Source organism: Oncorhynchus mykiss, chromosome 10, assembly GCF_057628025.1.
Source record: "Oncorhynchus mykiss isolate SJ-2025 chromosome 10, ASM5762802v1, whole genome shotgun sequence".
Classification (NCBI taxonomy): domain Eukaryota; kingdom Metazoa; phylum Chordata; class Actinopteri; order Salmoniformes; family Salmonidae; genus Oncorhynchus; species Oncorhynchus mykiss.
This window is the reverse complement of record NC_143031.1, coordinates 82,177,028-82,190,911: the sequence shown is the minus strand read 5'-3', so window position 1 is coordinate 82,190,911 and position 13,884 is coordinate 82,177,028. Positions and strand designations below refer to the sequence as shown.

Sequence of the window (13,884 nt, the reverse complement as noted above, 5' to 3'; positions counted from 1 at the left end):
GACTGACTGACTGATTTATTGACTGATTGATGATTGATGGACTGACTGACTGATTGATTGATGGACTGATTGATGATTGATGGACTGACTGACTGACTGATTGATTGATGGACTGACTAACTGATTGATTGATGGACTGACTGACTGACTGACTGACTGATTGATGGACTGACTGACTGACTGATGGACTGACTGACTGATTGATTGATGGACTGACTGACTGATTGATGGACTGACTGACTGATTGAAGGACTGACTGACTGACTGATTGATGGACTGACTGACTGATTGATGGACTGACTGACTGACTGATTGATGGACTGACTGACTGATTGATGGACTGATTGAAGGACTGACTGACTGATTGATGGACTGACTGACTGATTGATGGACTGACTGACTGACTGACTGACTGATTGATGGACTGACTGACTGACTGATGGACTGATTGATGGACTGACTGGTTGATGGACTTATTGATGATTGATGGACTGATTGATGATTGACTGACTGACTGGTTGATGGACTGATTGATGATTGACTGACTGACTGATTGATGGACTGATTGATGATTGACTGACTGACTGATTGAGGGACTGATTGATGGACTGACTGACTGATTGAATGATGGACTGATTGATTGATGGACTGACTGATTGAGGGACTGATTGATGGACTGACTGACTGATTGATGGACTGATTGATGGACTGACTGACTGATTAATGGACTGACTGACTGATTGATTGATGGACTGACTGACTGATTAATGGACTGACTGACTGATTGATTGATGGACTGACTGACTGATTGATGGACTGACTGACTGATTGATGGACTGACTGACTGACTGACTGATTGATGGACTGACTGACTGACTGATGGACTGGTTGACTGATTGATGGACTGATTGATGGACTGACTGACTGATTGATGGACTGACTGACTGATTTATTGACTGATTGATGATTGATGGACTGACTGACTGATTGATTGATAGACTGATTGATGATTGATGGACTGACTGACTGACTGATTGATTGATGGACTGACTGACTGATTGATTGATGGACTGACTGACTGACTGACTGACTGATTGATGGACTGACTGACTGACTGATGGACTGACTGACTGATTGATTGATGGACTGACTGACTGATTGATGGACTGACTGACTGATTGAAGGACTGACTGACTGACTGATTGATGGACTGACTGACTGATTGATGGACTGACTGACTGACTGATTGATGGACTGACTGACTGATTGATGGACTGATTGAAGGACTGACTGACTGATTGATGGACTGACTGACTGACTGACTGACTGATTGATGGACTGACTGACTGATTGATGGACTGACTAACTGATTGATGGACTGACTGACTGACTGATTGATGGACTGACTGACTGACTGATGGACTGATTGATGGACTGACTGGTTGATGGACTGATTGATGATTGATGGACTGATTGATGATTGACTGACTGACTGGTTGATGGACTTATTGATGATTGACGGACTGATTGATGATTGATGGACTGACTGACTGATTGATGGACTGATTGATGATTGACTGACTGACTGGTTGATGGACTTATTGATGATTGATGGACTGATTGATGATTGACTGACTGGTTGATGGACTGATTGATGATTGATGGTTGATGGACTGATTGATGATTGACGGACTGATTGATGATTGATGGACTGACTGACTGATTGATGGACTGATTGATGATTGACTGACTGACTGGTTGATGGACTTATTGATGATTGATGGACTGATTGTTGATTGACTGACTGGTTGATGGACTGATTGATGATTGATGGTTGATGGACTGATTGATGATTGACTGACTGACTGGTTGATGGACTTAATGATGATTGACGGACTGATTGATGATTGACTGACTGACTGGTTGATGGACTTATTGATGATTGACGGACTGATTGATGATTGACTGACTGGTTGATGGACTGACTGACTGATTGATGGACTGATTGATGATTGACTGACTGACTGGTTGATGGACTTATTGATGATTGACGGACTGATTGATGATTGATGATTGACTGACTGACTGGTTGATGGACTTATTGATGATTGACGGACTGATTGATGATTGACTGACTGGTTGATGGACTGACTGACTGATTGATGGACTGATTGATGGACTGACTGACTGATTGATGGACTTATTGATGATTGACGGACTGATTGATGATTGATGATTGACTGACTGACTGATTGATGGACTTATTGATGATTGACGGACTGATTGATGATTGATGATTGACTGACTGACTGATTGATGGACTTATTGATGATTGACTGACTGATTGATGATTGATGATTGACTGACTGACTGGTTGATGGACTTATTGATGATTGACGGACTTATTGATGATTGACTGACTGATTGATCATTGACGGACTGATTGATGATTGACTGACTGATTGATGATTGACGGACTGATTGATGATTGATGATTGATTGACTGACTGATTGATGGACTTATTGATGATTGACGGACTGATTGATGATTGATGATTGACTGACTGACTGGTTGATGGACTGATTGATGATTGATGGACTTATTGATGATTGACTGACTGATTGATGATTGATGATTGACTGACTGACTGATTGATGGACTTATTGATGATTGACTGACTGATTGATGATTGATGATTGACTGACTGACTGGTTGATGGACTGATTGATGATTGATGGACTTATTGATGATTGACTGACTGATTGATGATTGATGATTGACTGACTGACTGGTTGATGGACTGATTGATGATTGATGGACTGATTGATGATTGATTGCATACCTCAAACCTCTGGTTCTGGACCTTCTTGCCCTTCTTGTTCCAGACTATGCTGGGCGGAGGGTCTCCAGTGGCCTGACAGACGAAGGAGGCGACCCCACCCTGCACCCCGGTCTGGTCCTCTGGGGTCCGTGTGAACTTTGGTGGCGCTGGAGAAGAAGGAAAAACACAACGACACAACAGGGTTAGAAGGAGATAAACAACAACAACAACAACATCCTCATCAACATCAACAACAACAACAACATCAACATCGACAACATCAACAACATCCTCATCAACAACAACAACAGTGTTAGGGGATGTAGTGTGTGGTAAATTATCTGGGGTCAGGTGTATAAAGAGAGGAAGGGGAGGGAGAGAAGGAGAGAGAGAGATACTGCTGTACACAGAGCTGAGAGAAGGAGAGAGAGAGAGATACTGCTGTACACAGAGCTGAGAGAAGGAGAGAGAGAGAGAGAGATAGTGCTGTACACAGAGCTGAGAGAAGGAGAGAGAGAGAGAGATACTGCTGTACACAGAGCTGAGAGAAGGAGAGAGAGATATACTGCTGTACACAGAGCTGAGAGAAGGAGAAAGAGAGCGAGATACTGCTGTACACAGAGCTGAGAGAAGGAGAGAGAGAGATACTGCTGTACACAGAGCTGAGAGAAGGAGAGAGAGAGATACTGCTGTACACAGAGCTCAGAGAAGGAGAGAGAGAGATACTGCTGTACACAGAGCTGAGAGAAGGAGAGAGAGAGAGAGACACTGCTGTACACAGAGCTGAGAGAAGGAGAGAGAGAGAGAGAGATACTGCTGTACACAGAGCTGAGAGAAGGAGAGAGAGAGATACTGCTGTACACAGAGCTGAGAGAAGGAGAGAGAGAGATACTGCTGTACACAGAGTTGAGAGAAGGAGAGAGAGAGATACTGCTGTACACAGAGTTGAGAGAAGGAGAGAGAGAGAGAGATACTGCTGTACACAGAGCTGAGAGAAGGAGAGAGATACTGCTGTACACAGAGCTGAGAGAAGGAGAGAGAGATACTGCTGTACACAGAGCTGAGAGAAGGAGAGAGAGATACTGTTGTACACAGAGCTGAGAGAAGGAGAGAGAGAGATACTGCTGTACACAGAGCTGAGAGAAGGAGAGAGAGAGATACTGCTGTACACAGAGCTGAGAGAAGGAGAGAGAGATAGATACTGCTGTACACAGTGTGTGGAGGGATGTGTATGTCTGTTGGGTGTGTCTGATTTGTGTGTGTGTGTGCCTTGTGTGTATGTGCTTTGGGTGTTTGTGTGTGTGTGGTGTGTGTGTGTGTGTGTGTGTGTGTGTGTGTGTGTGTGTGTGTGTGTGTGTGTGTGTGTGTGTGTGTGTGTGTGTGTGTGTGTGTGTGTGTGTGTAGTTCTGTCCCCATATCAGAAAAGGAGCTTAATATTAGTGTTTTTCTCAGTCATAAAGGATTTATAAAGACTCCTGACCACTAATACCAGGCCTTTATATCGCTGTTACCAATATCATAACCCCCCCATAACACACACACACACACACACACACACACACACACACACACACACACACACACACACACACACACACACACACACACACACACGGTCCAACAGCACCGTGGATTGTGACATGACATGAAAGATTCCGGCGGTCGTGCGTCAGTCACGGACCAGGATCGTCAGCGAGAGCTCTGGTTAATGGCGTTCCCATTCCGACCCAGCAGAAAATCCCTACTTAAGGGCTTACAGACCGCCTGGCCGACAAAGAGAAAGAAATTGCTTTTTGCCATATAAAAGAAGAGGGAGAAAGAGAGAGAGAGAGTGAGGGGAGAGAGACAGAGTTAGTGGACAGGGAGAAGGGAAAGGAGAGAGAGTTAGTGGAAAGGGAGAAGGGAAAGGAAAGAGAGTTAGTGGACAGGGAGAATGGAAAGGAGAGGGAGAGAGTTAGTGGACAGGGAGAGAGTTAGTGGACAGGGAGAGGGGAAAGGAGAGAGATAGAGTTAGTGGACAGGGAGAAGGGAAAGGAGAGAGATAGAGTTAGTGGACAGGGAGAGGGGAAAGGAGAGAGATAGAGTTAGTGGACAGGGAGAGAGTTAGTGGACAGGGAGAAGGGAAAGGAGAGAGAGAGTTAGTGGACAGGGAGAAGGGAAAGGAGAGGGAGAGAGTTAGTGGACAGGGAGAAGGGAAAGAAGAGAGATAGAGTTAGTGGACAGGGAGAAGGGAAAGGAGAGAGATAGAGTTAGTGGACAGGGAGAAGGGAAAGGAGAGAGATAGAGTTAGTGGACAGGGAGAAGGGAAAGGAGAGAGATAGAGTTAGTGGACAGGGAGAAGGGAAAGGAGAGGGAGAGAGTTAGTGGACAGGGAGAAGGGAAAGGAGAGAGATAGAGTTAGTGGACAGGGAGAAGGGAAAGGAGAGGGAGACAGTTAGTGGACAGGGAGAAGGGAAAGGAGAGAGAGAGTTAGTGGACAGGGAGAAGGGAAAGGAGAGAGAGAGAGAGAGTTAGTGGACAGGGAGAAGGGAAAGGAGAGAGAGAGAGTTAGTGGACAGGGAGAAGGGAAAGGAGAGAGAGAGAGTTAGTGGACGGGGAGAAGGGAAAGGAGAGGGAGAGAGTTAGTGGACAGGGAGAAGGGAAAGGAGAGGGAGAGAGTTAGTGGACAGGGAGAAGGGAAAGGAGAAGGAGAGAGTTAGTGGACAGGGAGAAGGGAAAAGAGAGGGAGAGAGTTAGTGGGACAGGGAGAAGGGAAAGGAGAGAGAGAGTTTAGTGGACAGGGAGAAGCGAAAGGAGAGAGAGAGAGTTAGTGGACAGGGAGAAGGGAAAGGAGAGGGAGAGAGTTAGTGGGACAGGGAGAAGGGAAAGGAGAGGGAGAGCGTTAGTGGACAGGGAGAGAGGGAAAGGAGAGAGAGAGTTAGTGGACAGGGAGAAGGGAAAGGAGAGGGAGAGAGTTAGTGGACAGGGAGAGAGGGAAAGGAGAGAGAGAGTTAGTGGACAGGGAGAAGGGAAAGGAGAGGGATATAGTTAGTGGACAGGGAGAGAGGGAAAGGAGAGAGAGTTAGTGGACAGGGAGAAGGGAAAGGAGAGAGAGAGAGTTAGTGGGACAGGGAGAAGGGGAAGGAGAGGGAGAGAGTTAGTGGACAGGGGGAAGGGAAAGGAGAGAGGGAACTGACAAACCAACGGTAATACCAAATATGGACAATGCGTTCCGAGCTACCCCCTCACCTTTCTCGCCCACGAAACCTGAATGCAGTTCATCTCTGTGTGTCTCTCTCTCTCTCTCTCTGTGAGGAGCGGGGGAATCTCTGCTTTAATCTGTGTACTAATCTCTCAACCACAAAACAAATGAAAAGTGTAAAGCCAGGGTTCTGACGTAGGTCTCTCTCTCTTCCCCCCCCCCCTCTCTCTCACTCTCTCTCTCTCTCTTCTCTCTCTCTATCCCCCAATTCTCTATCCATCCATTATGGCTCCCCATTAGTTCCTGCCAAGGCAGCAGCTACTCTTCCTGGGGTTTATTATGGATCCCCATTAGTTCCTGTCAAGGCAGCAGCTACTCTTCCTGTGGTTTATTATGGATCCCCATTAGTTCCTGTCAAGGCAGCAGCTACTCTTCCTGGGGTTTATTATGGATCCCCATTAGTTCCTGTCAAGGCAGCAGCTACTCTTCCTGGGGTTTATTATGGATCCCCATTAGTTCCTGTCAAGGCAGCAGCTACTCTTCCTGGGGTTTATTATGGATCCCCATTAGTTCCTGTCAAGGCAGCAGCTACTCTTCCTGGGGTTTATTATGGATCCCCATTAGTTCCTGCCAAGGTAGCAGCTACTCTTCCTGGGGTTTATTATGGATCCCCATTAGTTCCTGCCAAGGTAGCAGCTACTCTTCCTGGGGATTATTATGGCTCCCCATTAGTTCCTGTCAAGGCAGCAGCTACTCTTCCTGTGGTTTATTATGGATCCCCATTAGTTCCTGCCAAGGCAGCAGCTACTCTTCCTGGGGTTTATTATGGATCCCCATTAGTTCCTGCCAAGGCAGCAGCTACTCTTCCTGGGGTTTATTATGGATCCCCATTAGTTCCTGCCAAGGCAGCAGCTACTCTTCCTGGGGTTTATTATGGATCCCCATTAGTTCCAGCCAAGGCAGCAGCTACTCTTCCTGGGGTTTATTATGGATCCCCATTAGTTCCTGCCAAGGCAGCAGCTACTCTTCCTGGGGTTTATTATAGATCCCCATTAGTTCCTGCCAAGGCAGCAGCTACTCTTCCTGGGGTTTATTATAGATCCCCATTAGTTCCTGTCAAGGCAGCAGCTACTCTTCCTGGGGTTTATTATGGATCCCCATTAGTTCCTGCCAAGGCAGCAGCTACTCTTCCTGGGGTTTATTATGGATCCCCATTAGTTCCTGTCAAGGCAGCAGCTACTCTTCCTGGGGTTTATTATGGATCCCCATTAGTTCCTGCCAAGGCAGCAGCTACTCTTCCTGGGGTTTATTATGGATCCCCATTAGTTCCTGTCAAGGCAGCAGCTACTCTTCCTGGGGTTTATTATAGATCCCCATTAGTTCCTGTCTATTATGACATCTTCGTCTTTTTGTTCAGTTTAGTCACATGATTTCTCAATTTGCAGTACGTTTGCCAATGTAGTGGACAGGGAGAAGGGAGACTTATTTGCCATTCCTCATCCCTCTCAACCATACCATTTGTTCAATTCCTCATCAATCCACTGGGATGTAACAGTTTTTACTGTCTTTTTCATAACGGGAGCTGCTTATTAGTAACTGGGATAAGACATTTCATAAATGTGTCAAGTGGAACATCTGTTTGCTCCTCATTACACACCTCAGACCAACACATATTCTTTACATCAACAACACAGGAATCACAAAAAAAAACGTATTGGATGACCTCACTATATGACCTCACTACATGACCTCACTACATGACCTCACTACATGACCTCACTATATGACCTCACTACACTACATTAGGCCCTGCCTTTGGAGCTTTGGTTGTCCTAGATATGGCTGCTATATCGTGATCATTACATCCCATGCATCTGGATACGGCTTTCAAGCACATTTCTGCAGCATTAGTAAAGATGTGATCAATACATGTTGATGATTCCATTCCTGTTCTGTTTGTAACTGCGAGGTGGACTGATAACCTGAACCAGGTCGCAGGCATCTCTGTCTCCTCTTTCATTCATATATTCTCTGTCTCTCTCTTTCTCTTTCATTCATCTTATCCCTTAATCTCTATGTACCCCTCTTTTCTCCTCATCACTTGGGTTTCTCTCTCCCTCTAGACACATGCAATCTTCCTCCCCCTTCTCCGTCCCTGTGTACCCCTCTTCTCTCCCCATCACTTGGGTTTCTCTCTCCCTCTAGACACATGCAATCTTCCTCCCCCGTCTCCGTCCCTGTGTACCCCTCTCTGTCCATTCCTTTCATTCTTCCCCTCCTCCTTTCATTCTTCCCCTCCTCCTTTCTCTCCACCTCTCATCTTCCCCTTCTCTCTCAGGGAGAGACTTAATGAGGGGAGCTCCCTCCCGTATGCTCCATACAATCTCTCTCTCTTCCTTCTCTCTCTACTTCTGAGAAGAGGAGCTTCCGTATGCTCCACACTTTCTCTTGTTCTCCCTCTCTGCATCTCATGTCTCTCTCTCTCTCTCTCTCTCTCTCTCTCTCTCTCTCTCTCTCTCTCTCTCTCACTCTTCCCCCAGGAGGAGAGGGAAGGGCAGAGAGATAGAGAGTGAGAGAGAGCTTAGGTTCTGTAACTCCTAACCCTAGAAGATAACAGCAGAGAACAGACAGAACAAAATGAGATGAGAGGTCCTTAGTGTTAGAACAGACAGGTCCTTAGGGAAAGAGCCTTCAGACAGTATCTCTACAAGTCATTTATCACTGGGCTTTACTAGTGGGAAAGAGCCTTCAGACAGTATCTCTACAAGTCATTTAACACAGGGCTTTACTAGTGGGAAAGAGCCTTCAGACAGTATCTCTACAAGTCATTTATCACAGGGCTTTACTAGTGGGAAAGAGCCTTCAGACAGTATCTCTACAAGTCATTTATCACTGGGCTTTACTTGTGGGAAAGAGCCTTCAGACAGTATCTCTACAAGTCATTTAACACAGGGCTTTACTAGTGGGAAAGAGCCTTCAGACAGTATCTCTACAAGTCATTTATCACAGGGCTTTACTAGTGGGAAAGAGCCTTCAGACAGTATCTCTACAAGTCATTTATCACAGGGCTTTACTAGTGAGAAAGAGCCTTCAGACAGTATCTCTACAAGTAATTTATCACTGGGCTTTACTAGTGGGAAAGAGCCTTCAGACAGTATCTCTACACGGCATTTATCACAGGGCTTTCCTAGTGGGAAAGAGCCTTCAGACAGTATCTCTACAAGTCATTTAATCATTTATCACTGGGCTTTACTAGTGGGAAAGAGCCTTCAGACAGTATCTCTACACGGCATTTATCACAGGGCTTTCCTAGTGGGAAAGAGCCTTCAGACAGTATCTCTAAAAGTCATTTATCACAGGGCTTTACTAGTGGGAAAGAGCCTTCAGACAGGATCTCTACAAGTCATTTAACACAGGGCTTTACTAGTGGGAAAGAGCCTTCAGACAGTATCTCTACATGTCATTTGAGATTTCAAGAAGTATATACAGTACATTCGGTTGGTTCCAAACGTCTTCCATTTCAGAATGATGGAGGCCACTGTGTTCTTTGGGACCTTCAATGCTGCAGAAATGTTTTGGTACCCTTCCCTAGATCTGGGCCTCGACACAATCCTGTCTCTGAGCTCTACGGATAATTCTGTAATGGGATGTATATTGTAGTATACTGTATATAGTGGATGTATATTGTAGTATACTGCATATAGTGGGATGTATATTGTAGTATACTGTATATAGTGGGTTGTATATTGTAGTATACTGTATATAGTGGTATGTATATTGTAGTATACTGTATATAGTGGGATGTATATTGTAGTATACTGTATATAGTGGATGTATATTGTAGTATACTGTATATAGTGGATGTATATTGTGGTATACTGTATATAGTGGAATGTATATTGGAGTATACTGCATTATACTGTATATATATTGTAGTATACTGTATATAGTGGGATGTATATTGTAGAATAATGCAGTATACTGTATATAGTGGAATCTACATAACAGATGGTAGGGAATACAGTTTGTCCAGAGGTCAGGTAGAAACAGGCAGATGTTAGACAGACAGACAGACAGACAGACAGACAGACAGACAGACAGACAGACAGACAGACAGACAGACAGACAGACACACACACACACACACACACACACACACACACACACACACACACACACAGCTAGGCTATTTATGGTCGGTCAGGTTACAGTATCTCCCCTACATACTGAGAGAGAAAACATTACTATTGAACCTCCCCTCTGGATCAATAACAGGTGAGAGAGAGAGAGAGAGACAGAGACACAGAGAGAGAGAGAGAGAGAGAGAGAGAGAGAAACACACACGGAAACATTGAGAAACGAGGCCAATCCCAGTGTTTGGCTCAGTCCAGTACTACTGATCTACTATGGGCTCACGCCTTGCTTCAGACAGACAACACATAACTAAACCACATCAGCCTCAAACAAGGCCAACTAGGACCAAAATGAACACCTAATGAGATTCTTAATCATATTGGATACACCTCAAACTATGGTTGAGATGAGATCCCATCAACAGCTTCGCTTACTTGAACAGCCGTTATGTAGTCTACATAGTGTCGTACTCTATGTCTCTATGGTGTCATTTGACCAGGTATCCCCCCTTGTAAAATAAAGGATAAATATTCATATAAATAAACAGTTTTGTATTCGTAGACAACAGATCTGTTTCTGCTTCCAGCACAATTACTTCCATCCATTTCCCATCCATTGTCTTGAAAGCTGATTTACCCAGGGACACACAGCTACTCTCCAGGTAGAATACGCCAAGTAGCAGTTCAACAGTGACATCCAACATTTAACGATTCGATAACGCCTACAATATGAAAAAGAACAAAAACCTGCACACATTGCTTCCGCCAATTCTCCCGTCTGTCCAATCAGTGTACCACTTAGCGTTTGATGTAGCCTAGTTCCGTAACGCCTGAGGTTTGGTCCGTGTTGAATTAATCAGAGTTAATTTGTTAGAAACCAAAAAAAAAGGGGCATTAATTAATTAAATAACAAAATAGAGGCTTCTTTGTACACAAGCCATCGTTACTAACACATGGGTTAGCCGCTGGCTCCATCGCTTAATAGGTCAGACCTAGGCTTCCCTTTTCAACAGAATGTTTTTCTTCCTTCAGCGCTAGTCAGGGCCAATTACTTTCGGGTGGGTGCACACGCTAAGCTAAAGCTAAGCTAACGCTAACCGGGCCCGTATTACTCACGGATGGGTGCACACGCTAAGCTAATGCTAAGCTAACGCTAAGTCATGTTGCATTAGTTTGCGGATGGGAGCACTTGCAATGCTAATCGCTAATAGATTCCTCCTGCTGCCTCTCAGGGCAGAAAGGGCTAGTTGAGCAGGCAGAGAACAGAACCCAGAGAGAGTTTCACATCCCCGTGGCCTACATCACACTAGCTGTTATAGAGCTAAAGTAGGCTTGCATCACAAATGATACCCTATGTCTTATGGGCCGTGGTCAAAAGTAGTGCACTATATAGGGAATAGGGTGCCATTTGGAATGCCCAACCTACTCGAATCCCCCTTGTGTTCATCATTAGCATTAATGGCTAATGAAGAAAAATCCCCTATTCAAGTATTCAAGTCATTGTGAGGTAATTGTATAAGAAGAGTTCTAGATCCATTGTTACTGCATTCCGAGGGAGAATCTCATGGGCTGCAGTTCACAGGTTCCCAAGCAGAACTAATATCTGTCAAAACAAGAGGTTATGTAGCGTAGACCTATATCATGTTTTCATGGTTTATCAGTGTAGTTGACTACTGGAGACTGATTCAGAGGGTTGGTCATGGTATACTAGTGTAGTTGGAGAGTAATTCAGAGGGTTGGTCATGTCCTACTAGTGTAGTTGGAGACTAATTCAGAGGGTTGGTCATGGTATACTAGTGTAGTTGACTACTGGAGACTAATTCAGAGGGTTGGTCATGGTATACTAGTGTAGTTGACTACTGGAGACTGATTCAGAGGGTTGGTCATGGTATACTAGTGTAGTTGGAGACAAATTCAGAGGTTTGGTCATGGCATACTAGTGTAGTTGACTACTGGAGACTAATTCAGAGGTCATGGTATACTAGTGTAGTTGGAGACTATTTCAGAGGCTTGGTCATGTCCTACTAGTGTAGTTGACTACTGGAGACTGATTCAGAGGGTTGGTCATGTTCTACTAGTGTAGTTGGAGACTAAATCAGAGGGTTGGTCATGTCCTACCAGTGTAGTTGACTACTGGAGACTAATTCAGAGGGTTTATTATGTCCTACTAGTGTAGTTGGAGACTAATTCAGAGGGTTTATCATGTCCTACTAGTGTAGTTGACTACAGGAGACTAATTCAGAGGGTTGGTCATGTCCTACTAGTGTAGTTGCCTACTGGAGACTAATTCAGAGGGTTGGTCATGTTCTACTAGTGTAGTTGACTACTGGAGACTAATTCAGAGGGTTGGTCATGGTATACTAGTGTAGTTGACTACTGGAGACTAAATCAGAGGGTTGGTCATGTCCTACCAGTGTAGTTGGAGACTAATTCAGAGGGTTTATCATGTCCTACTAGTGTAGTTGACTACAGGAGACTAATTCAGAGGGTTGGTCATGTCCTACTAGTGTAGTTGCCTACTAGAGACTAATTCAGAGGGTTGGTCATGTTCTACTAGTGTAGTTGACTACTGGAGACTAATTCAGAGGGTTGGTCATGGTATACTAGTGTAGTTGACTACTGGAGACTAAATCAGAGGGTTGGTCATGTCCTACCAGTGTAGTTGGAGACTAATTCAGAGGGTTTATCATGTCCTACTAGTGTAGTTGACTACAGGAGACTAATTCAGAGGGTTGGTCATGGTATACTAGTGTAGTTGACTACTGGAGACTAATTCAGAGGGTTGGTCATGGTATACTAGTATAGTTGACTACTGGAGACTGATTCAGAGGGTTGGTCATGGTATACTAGTGTAGTTGACTACTGGAGACTAATTCAGAGGGTTGGTCATGGTATACTAGTGTAGTTGACTACTGGAGACTTATTCAGAGTGTTGGTCATGGTATACTAGTGTAGTTGACTACTGGAGACTAATTCAGAGGTCATGGTATACTAGTGTAGTTGACTACTGGAGACTAATTCAGGGGGTTGGTCATGGTATACTAGTGTAGTTGACTACTGGAGACTAATTCAGAGGGTTGGTCATGGTATACTAGTGTAGTTGGAGACTAATTCAGAGGGTTGGTCATGGTATACTAGTGTAGTTGGAGACTAATTCAGAGGGTTGGTCATGGTATACTAGTGTAGTTGACTACTGGAGACTAATTCAGAGGGTTGGTCATGGTATACTAGTGTAGTTGGAGACTAATTCAGAGGGTTTATCATGTCCTACTAGTGTAGTTGGAGACTAATTCAGAGGGTTGGTCATGGTATACTAGTGTAGTTGACTACTGGAGACTAATTCAGAGGTCATGGTATACTAGTGTAGTTGACTACTGGAGACTAATTCAGAGGGTTGGTCCTGTCCTACTAGTGTAGTTGACTACTGGAGACTAATTCAGAGGGTTGGTCATGTTCTACTAGTGTAGTTGGAGACTAATTCAGAGGGTTGGTCATGTCCTACTAGTGTAGTTGGAGACTAATTCAGAGGGTTGGTCATGTCCTACTAGTGTAGTTGGAGACTAATTCAGGGGGTTGGTCATGTCCTACTAGTGTAGTTGGAAATTAATTCTGAGGGTTGGTCATGTCCTACTAGTGTAGTTGAAGACTAATTCAGAGGGTTGGTCATGTCCTACTAGTGTAGTTGGAGACTAATTCAGAGGGTTGGTCATGTCCTGCTAGTGTAGTTGGAGACTAATTCAGGGGGTTG

The 13,884-nt window shown here is 44.6% G+C and overlaps 1 protein-coding gene across 3 annotated transcripts in view; it reads right to left on the bottom strand.

Moving 5' to 3' along the window:
• LOC110516467 (receptor-type tyrosine-protein phosphatase delta) overlaps window positions 1–13,884 on the bottom strand; it is a 181,708-nt gene that overhangs the window by 147,944 nt on the left and 19,880 nt on the right. For all 3 annotated transcript variants that reach the window (XM_090188107.1, XM_090188104.1, XM_090188106.1), the window contains exon 2: window positions 2,844–2,989. In XM_090188107.1, the coding sequence (XP_090044233.1) occupies window positions 2,844–2,989 (146 nt within the window). The remainder of the gene's footprint in view (window positions 1–2,843; window positions 2,990–13,884) is intronic.